General features: G+C 34.1%; 1 protein-coding gene across 1 annotated transcript in view; it reads right to left on the bottom strand.

Moving 5' to 3' along the window:
- Positions 1 to 19,946, bottom strand: part of iqgap3 (IQ motif containing GTPase activating protein 3) — a 101,815-nt gene that overhangs the window by 62,626 nt on the left and 19,243 nt on the right. Inside the window, exons 4-14 of the mRNA XM_028794127.2 lie at positions 17,878 to 17,955; positions 16,228 to 16,304; positions 16,001 to 16,068; positions 15,802 to 15,915; positions 15,497 to 15,675; positions 11,848 to 11,935; positions 5,367 to 5,530; positions 2,983 to 3,070; positions 2,402 to 2,565; positions 2,139 to 2,299; positions 333 to 457 (exon numbers count right to left, since the gene is read on the bottom strand). Coding sequence (XP_028649960.1) covers positions 333 to 457; positions 2,139 to 2,299; positions 2,402 to 2,565; positions 2,983 to 3,070; positions 5,367 to 5,530; positions 11,848 to 11,935; positions 15,497 to 15,675; positions 15,802 to 15,915; positions 16,001 to 16,068; positions 16,228 to 16,304; positions 17,878 to 17,955 — 1,306 coding nt within the window. The remainder of the gene's footprint in view (positions 1 to 332; positions 458 to 2,138; positions 2,300 to 2,401; positions 2,566 to 2,982; positions 3,071 to 5,366; positions 5,531 to 11,847; positions 11,936 to 15,496; positions 15,676 to 15,801; positions 15,916 to 16,000; positions 16,069 to 16,227; positions 16,305 to 17,877; positions 17,956 to 19,946) is intronic.

Raw genomic sequence — 19,946 nt, 5'->3', positions numbered from 1 at the left:
CAATGTAATTTCTTGGCAAGGAGTGGCTTTTGCAACCATCATCATCCAATTACAATATAAATTAAAAAGAAATAAATGGATTACACTCAGGATGAAAAATGTCAAGGGGCCTTAATACATTATCATGGTATCTATTAGGAGCTATTATTTTATATTAATATAAAGCAAATGTTGAGAGTGGCAGGTGTAATATAACTTGAGCAAAGGGCAAAAGCAAAAGTATCCTTTAAATGCAGTTTTTTATTAAACAATACTAAGTGATACACATTGATTAGCAAAACTTTTTGAGGGGGAGGAGAAAAAAAAAATCAAAACAAGATAAAGATACTTGCGGTCATGTTCATGCTGCACTAATGAATTGACATCGTTTAATCCAGACTGAAGGTCATTCCAGGTAAGCATTCCAGCTTTTGCTTTAACAGCATTTTCTTTTAATGTGCGCAGTTCTTCATAGTATCTGTTAAACAAATATTTCACAATTATAGATGGCACAACACAATATTAGAAAATCAAAAAGCTGTAATATTTGAGGTCAGATACATGAAGAAAATCCTGACAAGCATTTCATAAAAATATAAAGTGAATAAATCCCTCAAAGTATGTGTTTCTTTAAACTACTAAATGCAACGTTTTACTTAAAATTATGAACTAAATAACAATAATGCTAGTAATATGAGAAACCTTTACAAGTAGACCTCAAAGTAGATTTTGTAAAAGTTGCTAAGAGGACCAAGATCACTGGGACTTTTGTATTATGCTTGGCTTAAATAAGGCTTATATATTGTTTGATACAGATCAGGCCATGTTGGGGAGCATGCACGTATAGTGAATTACTGCACCCATCGTGAAACAGCTCAGGATCCTGGTTGGCAAACCCCCAGGCAGACACGCAGTCCAGTCCCACCCTCTGGAAATAAGCATCTATCTGCTGCAGCTAGGTGTTACATGGATGCCCCCTTGGATGTTGTCTTGGATACAATAATTATAAATTTGCGAGTATACAAAATAAAATACAAAACCATTAATATGTCAATCTGATATTTTGATTTGAAAAGTGCACATATATACAGTTTAATAACAGTATGTGTCACCTTCTAGCATTATGATTCAGGAGCAGAAGAGAATACAAAAAATGAAAACACTAACACATTTTTTAGCCAACCTGTGAAACTTTTTTTTTTTTTTTTAAACAGGTCAGTAAATGGAAAAAAAATCATTAAAAATTTGTTAAATGTTAGAAGCAGCATATATTTTTGTGTGTCTCTGCAAAAAACAAATTTTTATTTGAATAATCAAAAATTATTTTAACATTTATCATCACTCAAAATCTAATTTTCCTTATTCTCCATTTAATACTTATATTCAAGGTAAAATGTACAGCAAAATCATGCTACTAAACTGTGAGTGACTAACATTACTTTACCAAAATCTTAAATGATGTCCCACTACATCATGCAGCCAGGAATAAAAAAAGTGTTTATTTATTTATTTATATATATTATAATCTTCCAACATGATTGTTACTATAAATGTGGTATTTTCAGGTGAATGTTATATCCTTCAGTGAATTATCCAACAACATTTTAAAAACAGATATTTCGATGATTACACTAGGAAAATAGTTTTAATGGCAATAACAAGCTTAGTGTTGACATAGAAAAAAAGCAAATGACTAACAATAAGGATAACAAAGAAAATTAATACATTATTCCCCCACACATGCTCTGCAGCCAAAGCACAAAGCTACTGACTCTTGGAATCATGAATGCATTTTACTATTCAGAAATGCAGTGTTTTGATGAAATAAAACTAACATCACACTAGATGTATTTTAACAGAAAAGATGTTTGCACATTTTCATTGCTTAACTGAAAAGTGTTAATCTAAGAAGAGTTGTAGGGATTTTTTCTGTAAATATGTTATGCAAGTACACATTTAAGCTATAAATAACAGCAAGAAAAACAAAACTGTCATGTAATAAAATTAAGTAAAATTTGCAAAACCATTTCTCTCCAATTTTTTCTTTTTCTTATAAAGAAAATTTAATATTAAAATAAAATTTTCAATTAAAGATACCTGCTTTACGATATTTCTCAATTCAATACTACTCAAAGGAAACATTAGTCATTGATATTTACCGTTGTGCCATTTCTTCATCAATATCTGCAAGACCTGCTGAAGGACTAATCAAAGCTTTCCAGAATTCATTAGCATCTCCTGCTTCTAAAGCTTTGTTGATCAAGGCCACGGCAGATAACATTTCAACAGCAACGAAAAGCTCTTCGTGTAGCAGTGCTCCCTAAAAATAAAAACACATTTTAAAAGAAGGCTTCTTTGTATTAGTTATGCATTTGGGAACAATGTGAAGTTTAAAGCTAAATTAGCAAAAATTTTAATTTACCTGTATTTTCTGTGCCTGTAAAATAGCAAGCTCCTGTTGATAAAGTTCACTAGCACAATGATACACATCGGGAAGTTCTGCATTAGCATTCATCAATTCCTTCAGAGTTTCCTTGGCAATTCCTTTCTTAATTGCTGCATTTATATGAAATACTGCCCTTTCAGCTAGATGGACCACATAATCAACATGTTTGCTCTTTAAATTCGTTACAAAGTACACAGAAAAAAAGCATTACAGAAAAAGCTGAACTGAAAATAAGGCTAATGTATTAAATGCATTGCTGAAATTAAAACTTTAAAAGGAAGACTAAATTATTATAAACAAATTTTTGAAGTTTTCAATTAATTTAACATAAAATATTGTAAAATATCAAGTAACACATCACACTGAAGAACAGCAACTGTCACTGGTCAAAACTGCATAAAGACAAACAAACAACCAACAAAATAATTGCACAATTTATTTAATTTCACTGTAGCTACTACCTTTAGACAATATTTTAACTGTAGTAGTCCTTGTTTACTCCTCTGAATAGGCAATAAAGAATCTATCACACAAATATTTATCTGATACTAACTTACTCTTTAGAGTCCGTACTGCATTCTGATTGGCCATGAAGACACCTTGTTGCAGCTCTTCTTTGTCTAACACATCAGCACAACCCAAATCCTGCAACATAAAAATACAATATGAAATACAAACATTATTGCTGGTGAAGGAGGAAGATGTTATGTAGTCTGTAAAGTCACTATCAACCTTGTGAAATGCAAAACTGCAAGCAGCTAAAATTGGAGAACACGAATTTCATAAATGTACAGCATACATGAATTACCAGGTCAAGATCATCTAAGCCAGAACCAGCATTACAGGAAATTTGCTCAAGCTATTTCCAAACAAAATACTAAGTATTAATTCTAGAATTCCATAAGTGCTCACATATAAATAGAAGTTCAGTTTAAAAATAAACTACAGTATATCATTTTTTTCATAAATTATACAGTAGGTCAGATTTTTGGCAGATCTGACACAGATCAAAAATTTTCCCAGGTATGTGAACAGCTTAAATAGCTAAAGGACACAATACTTAAATCATGGTTGAAATCTTTATTAATATGGCTTTCCAAAACCATTTCCATGTGTACAGTCGTGACCAAAACTTTTGAGATTGACACAAGTATTGGTTTTCACAAAGTTTGCTGTTTCAGTGTTTTTAGATCTTTTTGTCAGATGTTTCTATGGTATACTGAAATATAATTACAAGCACTTTATAAGTTTCAAAGGCTTTTGTTGACAACTACATTGTTTATACAAAGAGTCAATATTTGCAGTGTTGGCCCTTCTTTTTCAAGACCTCTGCAATTCGCCCTGGCATGCTGTCAATCAACTTTTGGGACAAATCCTGACTGATGGCAGTCCATTCTTGCATTATCAATGCTTGGAGTTTGTCAGAATTTGTGGGTTTTTGGTTGTCCACCTGCCTCTTGAGGATTGACCACAAGTTCTCAATGGGATTAAGATCTGGGGAGTTTCTTGGCCATGGACCCTAACTTGCAAATGTTTTGTTCCCTGAACCATTTAGTTATCACTTTTTGCCTTATGCCAAGGTACTCCATCATACTGGAACAGGCATTGTTCGTCACCAAACTGTTCTTGGATGGGTGGGAGAAGTTGCTCTCGCAGGATGTTTTGGTACTCTTCATTCAGGTAGTCTGATAGCTATCACAGGTCATCGTATCTTTGATTGCTGGTACAATAAAAAGTTCTGAGCAGGCGTCAGCCACAGCACCAACTGTGGTCATCGCTGCTCTTGTGAAAAGAATGGAGATAAACAGACCAACTCACAGGGAGAGGAAAGTTCATTGTACCACATGAACGTCACTGACTGAATAATATATATATAAAAAAAAGTGCTAACTTTTATAAGTAGCCAAAATTTATACCGGGTGTTACAAACTCAAATCAAATGTATGTTTATATTATATTACAATAATAATACTAGCAGGTCAATACTCGGAGCACTGAGGCTCAAACCTGGTACCTTTGGGTTATAAGGCAGCAGTTCTTACCTCTGCGCCATTTAAGAACACACATCAACTTCCTGTCAATTGACATTTGAGCTTGGGTTTTTAACTCACTGACTGCAACATATAAATCGAATGATTTATTCAAAAATATAACCAAAGGAAAAAAAAAGTGCACGTGTTTATTTGATATTTGGACTAAAGTCTTCACACATTATACACTTCACGTCATTATTAGTATAACATGGAAAAAGTTTCTGCTTTAGGTACATGTTCAGCATTTCTTGCCTCACATTTCCTTTCATCCTACACTTACCCTGATCTTTGTAGACACAGAACACACATGAAAGACATGTATTCGAAATAACAATATACTGTATTATTTACCCTATACAACTCTAGGAACCTCACACACAGATAAGGAGCCTTGGCTTGAGCTGGAAGAGTTGAGCTCCATTAAGGCAGGGGATGGGACAGCAGTGTGCTTGCTGCTTGTGCTAAATGGCACATTTACAAAACAAAAGACCCCAATGGAGAGGTATGAAAGGATTTAACATGGGTCGGGATTATGAGTTTTTTCATAGGCTTCGGTAATTCAAGTGTTAAAATGCTTCAAAAGTGATGGAAAACAGAAATAAAAAATTTGAAGAAATAAGTGCTGTCACGAGAGTTAAAGGATGTACATGATCATAACTACAGTGCCAATAAAAAAGTAAAAGGGGCAGAAAAAAAGCATGATCCCATTACTGTTTACAAAGAGCATTATGCTTTGCTATAGATATAAATGTGATGTTATCGTCTTTCACATATATTTATGTCAGTCTTTTGAGAGCATTGTCTATGGAAACACAAGAATCAATTGTATACATAATTATAAACAGTCCCATAAAAGACCAGTTCTTAAAACAACACTCAAAACTCAAAGTAAATAATTAAGAACCTACTAGTGCCTTTTGCTGCCGGTCCAAGGATAGTTGCTCTAGGTACCAGTCTGCATTCTCCCTGAGAAGGCTTCGGAGGCACAGACTAGAGCTTTCAAGCGCAGAATACAAAACCAGTGGATCTCTCCTCTCCAAAGATTCATCCACCATTTCCAAAGCAGCATGAACTAAAAATGGAGACAAAGGCAGTGATTGCTCTATTGCCCGATGCAGTATTGTAGGATTGTAAACAGATATTTCATTGTTATATCCATTCATTCAGATCATTCAAGTGCAATGGCAGTAGTATGGTTTTACATTATAATAGGTGGATACATTTTTACAATCAACTTTTTCCCCCTATTCAGAGTTATAGAAGAGCTAGAAACCAACTCGGAAGCAATTGCATAACTTAGAAACTTACCCATAATGGTATGCCAGATTGAAAAAATTCTAATGATCAACTTTATGTCAATCTCTCAATTACAGCTTTCATTAAAATGACTGGAAAAAGTCTTAAAAACAGAGACAGGTGAAATCCACTTAAAAGACATTCCTGCTCTAGTTTAAATTTGGACTATACTGTATATTCAACAATATATACACATGGTTGTGCTTCTTTATTTTAATATTTAATTTCTGTACTGTTCACTGCTTAACTCCATAAAAGATTAATGGAAACCTACGAAAAGCACTGAATCTATGAAACAGCACATGTTCCATTTCCAAAGAAGGCAGATGCTATTTTCCCTGATGACTACATACCAGTGGACCTTATATCCCACATCATGACTATACAAGTCTTAATGTGAAAGACCATATGGACCCATTACAGCTTGGTTTCTGGACAAAGATTGGAGTAGAATATGCAATGATCTTCCTGCTCTACAAGGCTTATTTTCATAGCTTGGCAAAGTTGGCAGCACTGTGAGGATTATGCTTTTTTTTTTATTTCTCCAGCGCCATCCATATTTTCCACCCATTAATGTTAAAGGGTAAGATCCGGGATAATTAGGTGGAGGAGTCTTTGGTGTCCTGGATAGAGGACTGTCTGTCTAGCACACTGCAGTTTGAAAGGGTCAAGGACTGGCAGCTAACAGAGTCTGAACCATGTACAATATGTCATACCATTTAGCAGTATTGTATCCTGAAAACCAGTTAATATTTGCTGCAGAGTCTGAGAATGACTAGGGTAAGGAAGAAAAGTTTCCACTGTTTAAAGGACAACAGATCTACAGAACTATTATCTAGAAAAGATTAAGCTAGCTTTGCAGCATTTGTACCTAAACAAAATTAACTGTTTTGGATTGGATTAAGTCTTAGAGAAGAAAAGTTAAAGTAGAAGTATCTGAGGCAGAATAGGAATACTGGTGAAAAGTATAGAAGCAAGTAAATTTCGGATGGCAGACCAGAGCATAAGTACTGAGGAATATTCCCAGAACATAACCTGGAAGGGTATATGGATTGTGCCACAACATAACATTTACAAAAGGCTACATATGAACAGTATACATACCTAAACTATACTGGATGATGTTTCAGGTTTTTAAGATAATTGGGTAATATTTTTAAACACTGAATTCCAAAAAATGAAAATAGCAGGGCCAAGTCCTTGCTGCCAGACTAACTGAATTGGAAGGGAATGATAAAGAAGCCAAATTTCTAATGCATATGAAACTTAAAGCTAAGTTTACAAGCAGTAAAGGGAAGAGATGAAAACTGTTTTTAATATAATTACTGTATATTACGTCAGTATCACACTACAGGACTTGGCATGACTAATTGTAGGAGAGCATGTCAAAATTAACTACTGATGTTACAGAATCTTGTTCCTCAGAGGGTAGTAAATTATATGGACTTGTAATTACTTCAGTTTTTTAAACCCATCTTTCAACTACTATGGCAATGTAAGTTATTAGAACTAAGAGTCTACAAGAAAAATGACATTTTGTAATATATGTCTTAACATGCATACATTTTTCACTTCAATGGATGATGATGATAGAATGCATTCTGCTACTAATGTAATGTAATGTAATGGTAATTGACTCATTTTGCCTTAAATTTTCAATTTCAGTTTTGACTTTTAATATAGAATAAACTGATCTGCAAGTATTGCTGTATAATTAGCCAAAAACAAATATTTGAATAATCATATTAAAATAAGTATATATTTGAATATTCAAACATAGCTTAAATATCCTGGGTGCTGATTATACACTTGGACTATGCATGTTTTGTTTTGTTTTTTTTTAATATTTCTTATTATTAACATTTACACTTTTGTTTGTGTATTTGCAAAGCATAACATGCTTATGACTTGTACAAATTTGTTTAAAATAAATAGGTGAAAACTTTAGCCTTCAAACAAATGTGACACTTGAATACAAAGCCCTTCACAAAAACAAAATTCACTGTATCAAATAAAAACTGGAATGGGAAACAGTTTGCACATGCACACACAAAAAAATGGACACTGAACAAATATTAAGTGTGGGGACCTGACCTGACATGATATTTTTACAACACAGAATACCTGCGGAGTGCTGCAGACTAAACTAACTTCACTTTCTTGGTTTTGCCCCCTTAACAGTTACAGCAACGATGTTATACAGGCAGCTTTAAAATTTATCTTTCATTACTCCTTTGTTTTAAGCATTGTGTGTCAAGTGAATAGTTGCCTAAAATGTAAATTGTGTGTTGACTAAGAGAGCTAAAATGAGCATTGCTTAAATTGAATAGACTTTTTAAAAATTGTGATTTTAAAGCCATCATAATAAATAAGAAAAAAAATATGGTACTATAGAAAACATTAAAAACCATAAAGTTTACAAATGCTTTATGAAGAAATTAAAAAGTTAGTCTCAAATTTTATTCAGTAAAGAAACCTGTAAAACTCATTAGTCATATGTGAGTTACCAACTGTATAAAATCTTTACTTAAAAAAATGTAAGTTTAAACAGGGCTCTCTCAACTCACCTTCTAGCTATGTATGTAAATACACAAGCCTATTGTGCTAGAGTCGTCAGACAGAAATTTGGAAGATCTGGGGGAGATTGCTACAGAAAAAATTTGTAAAGCACTGAACTAATTAAATTCATTGCATTTTTCATACCAACAGCCCCACTAGTTAAATGTTATTTTTTGCAGCTAATCTGACAGATTGAATCAAAGACATGAAGTGACAAATGTAATCTGCAAATGTCTTTAGTTTAAATTTTATATTTAGTAGGTTATTGTTAATTTAAATTTCTTGCTTTAGCAGTAATGCATGAAATGCTTTTGAAATGTTAAATGTCACGTTCCAATTGCTTTACAGTTGATCTCTTACTTTAACAATACTTTGTGGGAGAGTCTCCAAATCTCTCTTTAGTGACTGACTGTCATCATGTCTCTCCTATATATCATTAAATATAATATGAACTAACTACCATTATGAGGACATGTTAGCAGCGCAACTCTTAAGTAATATGCATGTAGAGCACTATCTGAAAATGAGAATGCTTTTAAATATTTTAATTTTTTAATTTAAATAAGTTAATGAATATTTGTTTGTTATTGCTATGTACAATAAGAGGCTGGCCAAGAGTAGTTTATCTCTGGGAGACATTTATTCAAATCCACACATTCCTGTCAAAACACTCTCTTAAGCCACAAAACAATTTTCGGCAAGGAAGTACACACTTCTGTAGAATGTAACTATTGCACACCTTTCTATATACTTGGTTGACCGCAGCTAAAAAACTTCTGGACAGACACGGCCATGTGATTTTATCATTTGTTTTCATTTCTGCAAACGACCAATTCGTTTTTAGGTAGCTACTGAAGTATTTTGATTACAGTAATCCCTCGCTATATCGCGCTTCGCCTTTCGTGGCTTCACTCCATCGCGGATTTTATATGTAAGCATATTTACATATATATCGCAGATTTTTTGCTGGTTCGCGGATTTCTGCGGACAATGGGTCTTTTAATTTCTGGTACATGCTTCCTCAGTTGGTTTGCCCAGTTGATTTCATACAATGGACGCTATTGGCAGATGGCTGAGAAGCTACCCAACTTACTTTTCTCTCTCTCTTGCGCTGACTTTCTCTGATCCTGATGTAGGGGGATTGAGCAGGGGGGCTGTTTGCACACCTAGACGATACGGATGCTCGTCTAAAAATGCTGAAAGATTATCTTCACATTGCTACCTTCTGTGCAGCTGCTTCCTGAAGCGACATGCTGCACGGTGCTTCGCATACTTAAAAGCACGAAGGGCACGTATTGATTTTTGATTGAAAAACAAACTCTGTCTCTCTCGATCGCTCTCTTTCTCTGCTCCTGACGGAGGGGGTGTGAGCTGCCGCCTTCAACAGCTTTGTGCCGCGGTGCTTCGCATACTTAAAACCCAAACAGCCCTATTGATTTGTTTGCTTTTCTCTCTCTATCTTTCTGACAGTCTGTGCTCCTGACGCGCACTCCTTTGAAGAGGAAGATATGTTTGCATTCTTTTAATTGTGAGACGGAACTGTCATCTCTGTCTTGTCATGGAGCACAGTTTAAACTTTTGAAAAAGAGACAAATGTTTGTTTGCAGTGTTTGAATAACGTTCCTGTCACTCTACAACCTCCTGTGTTTCTGCGCAAATCTGTGACCCAAGCATGACAATATAAAAATAACCATATAAACATATGGTTTCTACTTCGCGGATTTTCTTATTTCGCGGGTGGCTCTGGAACGCAACCCCCGCGATGGAGGAGGGATTACTAAACATAAAATGAACAAACCAACAAAACATCCACTTCAAAGTGGCAAAGAGTCTGTTTAAATTTATTTCAGAGAATATGCCTTATGCATTTGAAGTTTATGACAACAAACATGTATCAATAAAATTAATGTATTTATCATAAATAACTGCATACATCATTCAAAAAAATAAAAATCAGAGGCTCCACAAAAAAAACAACAAAATAATTGCCAATCATCATATAGCAAAGTCTTTACAGGTGCTTTTCATCCCTCAGACAACATTCGATAACACATTATTACTAAGACTGTTAGTAGGTTATATCTACAGTTGAATATGTGGAATCAAATAGAGACATTTTTTATCATAAACTAGAACAAAAAATAAATTACTTGTAGAAGATCAGTAAACTAATTATATTTTAACAGAAAAAACTTGTTATTTAATTATACAACCATACCGACTTATAGGGAGAAGTGAGCATGTCTTTAAGTGGGAATGTTAGAGTCAGGAAGAACAGAGACCCTTCTCCAGTCTGTGCCACAACTGTGGCCTGCCCACCTGTAAACGCATTGTGCCATGTCTTCGATATTTCTGTACAATCAAATATTTATGCACACTTTAAAATTCAATATATTTTGCTGTGTAAAATTAAACTCTTACAGATACAACTGGCTTTATTTGCAAATTCAACAACTAAAAGTTTTTTTTTACAGGACATTTGATATTTTGTTGTTTTTTCCCCAAAGGTTGTCCATGGAAAATCTTTTTTTTTTTTTTTTTTATATTTCTTGGTTTTCTAAGACACATGGGAACCCTGAGCATAGTATCTAGCATGGGTGTCATAAATTTCAAATTCAGCCTTTTGTTGTAACAGAATGTTTTCTACCAAATCTAGTATTTCTAAAACATGCCTCAGAGGTAGAAATTATATAAAAGATTCTGAAGGAAAGGTAATGCAGTTTTAAGGTAAGCATAGAGGTTAGACTTTTGACAAGAGGAAGGAGGATATTTTAAAATGTACTGCTTGAACAATTTATTGACCCCTGTAGTTAAAGTGGAGAAGCTTCAAAACGTAAAGAAGATAATGAGACAAGTAACATTAGAGCAAACACAACAGGCTTGATGGCCTGAAAAGCCACTGCATGTTTTTCGAACATTTGTTCTTCTCTTATTAGTTGTGTTTATCCATATTGGCCATTTCAACCCTGAATTCCCATCCTGCACCTTCCTTAATTTTAGGCATCCTTAAAGCTAAGGCCACTTGTTTGGTCACCTATCATCAGCATTCATTCCCCCTTAATCATTATGCACCCTATTATCTAGTCACCCTGACTTATTTTCTCCACAAAAATCCTTTGTCTTAACTGTATACTAGTGTTCACCTCTACTTAAATACCACTCAGCCATGTGACGATCTTCAATTTTTTTCTAATCAGTTTTATCCAGCTTTTTTCCTTTTGGCACTATCACATTTTCCCCCCACTACTATACAATGTTGATAAGTTAAAAGCAACATACATTTTGCTTCTGGTTTTCTAATCACTGTTTGATTTGTCAGTTTTCATTCTTTGAAATCTTGCAATAAGATATTTGCTAATATATACAAATTTACAATAAATCTGTTAAGGTCATTTTCTTTATTCAACAATAATATGCTATTACATATTTTCTGTTAGATTGTAACATTAATTAAATGTACATACATAAAAAAATAAAAACTTAAAAGTAAAAACAGGCCTTTCATGCCAGCGAATATTTAAAAACTGTACCCACCATTTATTTTGTTTATGTTTCCCTGGATTTCCACCTGAGTTAAATATTCCTCATAAATATCTTTTTCTTCACAAAATTGTATGTTAATCTGTTAAAAAGATATAAACTATTACTAAACAGTATGAATTCACAAATGAAAAAAAAAAAAATTAAGAACACCTGTCTTTTGTTTTCAGTTTAAACTTTTTGAAGCATAATCAGAAATCTCAAAGAGAATTTGAGAAAATGTAGTGTCAAATAGCCATAAAACACATGACCTGAGCAGGAAAAGTTAATCATTTGAGTCACAATTACAGAGCAAAAGAAGAAAATATGTAAATATATATATTTTTTTACTCAATTTCAGTTTCTCAGCTACTCTTAACCATTAAACAAAAGTTCTAAAATACAAAGGGTAATTTCTGTCTTGTGGCTTCTGTTCTGCTCTAAATTGTTGCCTGTCAGACTCTAGAAATGGTTGCTACAATGCCAAGAACAAGCAGGATATTTAAGGCATGATCAAACTTTCTTATAATAAGGCCTGTATACTGATGATTCATATCAAACAACTTTAAAAAGAGTATACTCAGTGGCACTGAAGTTGTGAATCACTCAGTTTTGTGTTTATTAAATTAAGTACTATAGTGCTATATACATGTTATACTTTTTTTCAACAATGAAAAAAATAAAAAATATTGAAAATTAAACCATATTTTATTGTTTAACAGTCCCCGACTTAACACTGATTTGACTAAACATGCTTGTATTTTCATTGTAGCATTCAATGGTCACTTTTATTTTACTTTGCAAAGGACCAGAAGAGATTATTTCCACTGGTATATTCACCCAAGTTTGTTGATAAACATTACTAGTAAGTGCAAACCATGGTCATAGATGTATGACAAATTTACAATATAAGTGAAACAAGTAAAACACATTCCTTTTTGATTAAAATGTGTATATAAACATCAAATACAAATGATACATTATCTGAAATAGATCAGTTTTTGTCTTAGATTAACTTAAATTCTCTAAAACCTAACGGTCAATTGAAATTAACCTCCTGAATTAGTGCACATCTAACTACTAAGTTGTGGAATAGCTAGTATACTTTTGTGGGATTAAATCCAGTTCTGAGCTAAACTGCAGCAAAAAAACATTTTGAACTTTTACTTAGACCAGTTTTAAGGACTTCGTCTTTAATAGGATATTACACACAAAAAAAGTGAACAAATAATTATCTTTATATATAATACGCTATCGTGGCTGTTCGTTTGTCCAAGATTTTAAATCACCTATAGCTCGCAAACCATTTGACCTATTGATCTAAAATATGGTACACATATACTACATGATGTCTACTATCTGCTTTCGGAGTGATGATTGACCTCCAAGTTTATTCCCCTTTTAATTTTTTTTTATTTTATTGTATAATCAACTCTCTGCAGTGGCCAGCAGGGCGGCGCATGCATACGGGTCCCGTTCTCATCACTACCACCTTCACCGTCACTTCCCCTGCCTCTTCATATCTAAAATCATTATTGAGACAGATTGAAGACTTAAATGCCAGCTTAAGTGAAAAATTAAAGAAAACGTACTAAGTAATTGCAACACAAACATGGACTTATTCAGTTTTAACATGCTAAGATGCCGACGAAAAAAAGAAGAAGCAGGCCGCTAGGGTGGAGAAAAGAAGAGCTACTCAGGAAGCAGCAAGCGCATCAACCTCTGAGCAAACTAATGTCAAACATGCAGAGAAAGAGTATGAAAGCTATGAATGCTCAAGTCAAGTGTATTCACTGCATGTTGTTATTGTGCAGTGTGACGTTACTCGTCTAGTTACTAAATATTACTAAATCATTACAAAAAACACCAACTAATGACCAGTGGGGTTAATTTTATTTCAAACAGTATTGGAGATTAAACTTATGAAATAAGGAAAAAAATACTGTTACTCTGATCTTCTAAGCACTTCGATTTTACTTAATTTGTTCATTTCTTTAGTATACTGCTCTGTGTTTACTTTGTGAGCTTTCATTTTTCGTTTTATCTAAAGTTCTCCCTCTATTCACCTGTGCCATAAAGTGCTTTCTTGGGGTTTATATTACACCACACTGACACAAATCTTAGGAGCACAGATGAGATTCTTAAATGAGAATTTGGTTACAACTCCATAAAAATGTTGTAGAGATACCGGAGAAATATGCACCTAAAAAGGGTACACACACACGGTTTCTACCTAAAAACTCATTCCTGATTTTCAACAGTATGTGCACTTTAAACAACCAGGGTTGTAGTATCCCATTTCTTCTAGACAAAACAATAAAATAACAATGAAAAAGAAACGGAAGGAAGACTTGACACTAGCAAAAAATAGAAAGGTAAAATTGCTGTTATCAATTTAAGAGCTCAGTAACACAAGTTAAGCATTGCTTAAGGATTAATGCATAAGAGGGGGAGTCAAACTAAAGTTAGAAAATGGGATTTATTAGAAAATGAAACGAACCAAAAACAAAACTGATACTGTCATTTCTTAATGTAGTCTCCACCCTTCTCAATGCACTTGAGCCACCTGCCTGGAAGTGCCTGGATTCTGGCAGAATAAAAGGTTTTGTCTTGTCCTCGCAATCATTCGTGCCCCCAAGTTATTGTCGAACACTTTATGCCGAGGAGAACTACAGTCAATAGTGCAAGTTACTGTGACCTCCTGGAGACCAATGTGAAGCCTGCTATTTGATCCAAGCGGCAGGGACTGCGGTCTCAAGGAGTCCTTTTGCTGCAAGACAATGCCCGCCCACATACTGCTAAGAACACGAAGACTCTTCTGGAGAAACTGAAGTTTGAGGTATCGCCACATCCTCCTTATTCGCCAGATTTGGCGCAGTGCAATTTCCACCTTTTTGGGTCATTAAACACCTGGGTGGTCGTCGATTGAACATAGATGATGACATGAAGAAAGCGGTGCATGAGTGGTTGAGAGGACAAGACAAAAACCTTTTATTCTGCTGGAATCCAGGCGCTTTCAAACAGGCAAGGGATTGTGTCAAAAAAATGCTTTAGTTGCCTCACATTTTTATGCAATCGTTTTGTTCACCCCACTGAATTAAAGCTGAAAGTCTGCACTTCAACTGCATCTGAGTTGTTTCATTTGAAATTCATTGTCGTAATGTACAGAACCAAAATTAGAAAAAAGTTGTCTCTGTCCAAATATTTATGGACCTAACTGTAGTTGTAAGTGAAAGCTGAAGAGAGCACATACAGCCAGCAGCAATGCTTTGTGAACTTTTGTCATTTGACAAGTGATATTTTCAAATGCCAAAGTATAATCCGCTCACTTGCATCAGACGTATTCTTAGCATATGTAATGTGTCTTCTGCAAACACAAAACACATTTTTACATTTAACTAAAATGTTTTTAGGAGACTTTTCATCCAATGAAGGTTTATCCATCATAACTAGTGGCTTGCTGTTTGTCAGGCCATGTTAACAAGAGCACCATTGATCTTTGCTGTTTAAAGCACAGCCTCTACTTTGAATGCCATTTTCATTGAGCACTGGATTGGTTTACAAAAGTCACACTCCTTGAACTGCCTAATCAATCCCACTCACAATTAAGCCATATTTACTCATGTTTGTCACCTATGTAGGTTTATAAAAAATAAATGCATACCCTGTTCCTTGCACTGACAGCCTTTTCAGCTCTGGCTTGTTGGAGAACCTCCAGATAAACAGTTACCAAGCAGTCATCAAGATTCAGGAGCATGGCACTAGGGTTGCGTAGTGCAATTCCTGTCTCTTCTGCAGACCCTTTTTCTACAGCCTTATTGATAGCAATCACAGCTGCATGCACTACAAACATCAAGACATTAAAAAAAATAAAAACTAGGGTAATTTTGAGTTAGTCCAAACAATTTACTAGAACTATCTTTCACTGAATGACATGGAACTTAGTCGAAGATTATCAAATTCACTCACTTGCTGCTTCATCAACAGAAAGTTCATTGGCAAGGATTCCTCCAATTTTACTAAAAGCTGGCATCTGAATCCCATATTTGTCAAGTTCTCTCTTCATGTTATTTATTTCTTCCTCTGGCATAAAATAATGGTAGGAGGCAGTATTGGAAAAAAACTTAACTTAAAACAAATTAGCACAGAATATAAATCGTTATTTTACCTGTAAACTTCACTTTGCCACAAAGGTCATGAATCTGTGGGGCCAAACCCAACCTAAATAGATACAAGCTGTGAAGAAGAAATCATTGTTAAGGCTGGTATACCCAGGAAAGTCGATGGCAATTTTTTTCTTTAGCATTAACTGGAAGTTTAGAGCAAACAAACAAAATAAAATACCCCTTTATGCAGTTTTCTCTCTTATTGATTCAACAGGCAAATTAAACCAACCTGAGAGCATGAATACAGTAGATGACTCGAGGCATGTTTTTCTTATCATATACATCTGTTGTTTCTGGATAAAATATCTGAAAAGAAACAATCTCAGTTTTAATCTTATGCAAAACTGTCCTAATATATAAAGAAAATTCTGTTTAGTAGTATACCAATTATTTCTAAACAGCTGTTTGTCCCTCTTCATGCAGATGCATGGTGACACAGTCCTTTACCAACTTCTGCCAATTTATCCTTTTACTTTTTAGAAATCTTGCTAATCCAATTTCAGAAAGCATGCATACTTGATGGTACCAATTCTCAACATTTAAATATGCAAAATTGTGTTAATTATGAATAACCATCTATACTTTATTTTAATCACAGTACAGTACTACTGTTGTCAAAGCATGATTAAAAATAAAATTATTGCTTATAATTGGTTATTACTATTTTTTGTACTTTGCATTCCATTTTAATTTCATATACATATAACACACTATATTAATAAAATAAATTCCTATTTTCCTATTTCTGTTAGAGATTTTACTGGTGCTTAGCAAAATGTCCCATTTTAAAACACTTCACTTTATCATTAATGTGGTAAGGATTTAAACAACAGGATAACAAATGCCACCCATTGTGTAAATCAAGAATCTGCACGATGTTAGTAGATGCAGTTTCAGCAGAAAGAAGGATGACATGTTGAAGATGAACAATAATGAAAATAAGAAAAGCTTACCAAACTGAAAAAAACAGTTCATGCAACAATCAAGAGTACATCATTTTGGAATTATTGTGTCACATCTGTAAAGTAAACTTAGGCCAGTAAAATAATTCATCAGGTAAAACATTGATTGTATTATGAATGCATTTATTACCAACATGAAACTGATATTACATGAATACATGTATGTATTTGACTGTGGACTGATGTCATCTCTGCAGCTAGTTCAAGCTTTATGCCCAATTGTAGCCATGACGGGCTATGCACCTTTGTGATATTATAACAAGGTACTTTATAAATTAGAAGAAATAATACAGAAGAATATTTCAAAAGACCACAGATGATTAGAAGAAAAAGCATGTATATGATAATAAAATTAATTTACTTATTTTATATACTTCTTTTCTGTCATTATATGATTTTCTTCTGCACTTTGATTGTGTTATTGATATCTCATACACTGTTCAGTTTCAAATATCAGGATCTAATAATCATTGTTAGTGTGTTGAATTGCAAAATAAGTTTTGGGGTGGGGTGGTAGGTCCAAATGGATCGTTATACTTGGACAAACAGGCACTAGGTTTTAACCATACAAATGCACATCCTCATGTCCAAAAACATTAGTCTATGTATGTAGTTCAATTCAAACTGACAGTGATACCTATATATTCATGCATGATTTACACCAATAATAATATAACCCGACTTATAAAGAGGTGGTTCTTGCCAAATTGGAAGTATAAACTGGCACAGTTTAGAGAAAAAGGTTGTATTATTTTGACTTTGCAAAGCTATTCTCGAGGGGCATAAAGTTAAAAACGTCGCATAAATAGACAGACTTAAAAAAAAAAAAAATAAAAAAAAAAATTAGTTGTATTTTAAATGTTGCATGCCATTAACTCCATATCCAATAACAACAAAAATATATGTGCTATACATACCATAGGTAATCCAATCTCAACCATTGCCTTGCGCCAGTAGTTAATGTTATCAGTATGCCGAAAATGTAGACCAGATACCTTTAAAGTAAAATGGAAATTCAATTTTCTTACTAATGCTTTATTTTAATCTGTTGTTTAAGTAGAAGTAAATAAGTCCATAAAATCTTTAGTATAAACTTTCTCCTGAAAAAGCACACAAAAATACAGTAACCAGTAAATAAATTTGAATTACTGAATTATTAAATTAATTACAAGTGCTAAAAGTTCCAAATATTGCAGTTATCACATTAATTAAATGATGTTCAGGATCTGAAAATTTAGAATCTAATGTCTATACTGGGGGCATTCTTTGTACTCACCCCATTTTACTTATTAAGAAACCCTTTTACTTTATTATGATAAAAAAAAGTTCACAATGTTTAAGTGTTTAAAAATTTTTTTTTTTTTATAAAAGTAAATCCCTTTGCTGGTTTTGGTTAATGCATTTGTACATGCATGTATGCGCGCTCACACACACACACACACACACACACTAGTGAGGTTAAGAGTGCCAAAAATTAATCTTATCCTCTTGGTTGGGTAGAGAAAAGGACAAGCAAACCATCCCATTACTGCTTCAATACCAATTACAAGTGAAAAATCATAATTACATTATGATTACAAGTAGCATTATGACAAAATTACATAGAAAATAAATTTACAAATACTGGAAGAACTTTTTAGTGGATTAAATAGAGTATATTTAACAAAATAGGAATGACTGCAGGGAGTGGACAGCATCACTACCAGTCAGTGAATGTACCATGCTGTATGCAGATAGCATCCAGAAACCACATTAAAAAATGGTCATCTGTTTTCAGGCAAAGCTAATTTTAGGATTGAAAAGGTGAGAAAGCACAATAACAGACTTTTTACAAGTCATCATACAATAACGTTTGATGCAATGCTGAGTATTGTTCATGAAATGTACAACTTGGAAACAAAATTGTACACTGGTACAGTAGTTAACTCTTTTCAGCTGACAGGGCTGGCTACACCTGAAAAAATGACGTAAAATATTTAGCAGCTTTGTCAGATGGCTTGAACATTCTAGTAATACTCCTGCCTCAAACTTACAAGCGTTTTACTCTATTCCAAACAGATCTTGCCATACGCAGTCACAGAGAAGAATCTCATATTAAAAATAAAAAGATGAGGACTGCAACTGCCAGTGTCTCCACTGGCTGAGCAAGCAATGAGTGGAGCTGGGGGGATGAAGTGGGAGTTGTGCTAGGCCGGTCAGATGGAACAATGACCCAATGACTGTGATGGCTTTATTCTTGTTTAAAACTCTGGATTTTAAACTCATGGACTGTCACTGTTTTAACAGATTAATTTATTTATTGAACGTTTGAGCACTGCACTTTTGGGAACCGTTTGTTTTTGTTCCAAATAAAAGCACTGTAACACTTTTTCACCTACCTCTTGCTATGTATCATCATTTGCATGGCTCATCTCGAGAACATTCTCGATAGTGGTGGGTTTAAGAGGCACCCAAAACGAACCGGAAGTGTGGAGTCAACCAACATTAGAGTTAAAGATTCACTCTACACATTGTAGTCTCTTTTTCCATCTTTCGGCTCCAGACTGGCAATTGTTAAAATGAATATACTCACTTCCTTTAATTTCATGAGTATTATGTTTGCCTTATCCACCCCATTGACAAATACTTATTACAAATAAATATCTCTTTCAACAGGGTAAATTGTGTGGGTGGGATGGATGGTCTTGTTACGGTTCATTTTTATCACTTTTTCTTATGACTTTTAAATAAAACTAGCCAACCCGCGGCGTAACATACGCCGCATAATTATGTATTGATGGGTGAACACTTGCTGAACGACACAGTTGTCCAAATGGGGTGGGTTTGTGGATACCACTGTGAATGAATGAAAAGATGGACCTCTGGAGAGAGCAACATACAATTGTCCGTGACTGAAAGCGGGATCGTCTGTGACGATGGAGGCCACGCTGGTGAAAGTTACTTCGTCGGTAGGGATAAGTTTCAGCACTTGTTCATTAAGGTGTAG

This window comes from Erpetoichthys calabaricus, chromosome 2 (genome assembly GCF_900747795.2).
Source record: "Erpetoichthys calabaricus chromosome 2, fErpCal1.3, whole genome shotgun sequence".
NCBI classification, from domain to species: domain Eukaryota; kingdom Metazoa; phylum Chordata; class Cladistia; order Polypteriformes; family Polypteridae; genus Erpetoichthys; species Erpetoichthys calabaricus.
The sequence above is the reverse complement of the archived record's forward strand: the minus strand, read 5'-3'. Positions and strand labels throughout refer to the sequence as shown.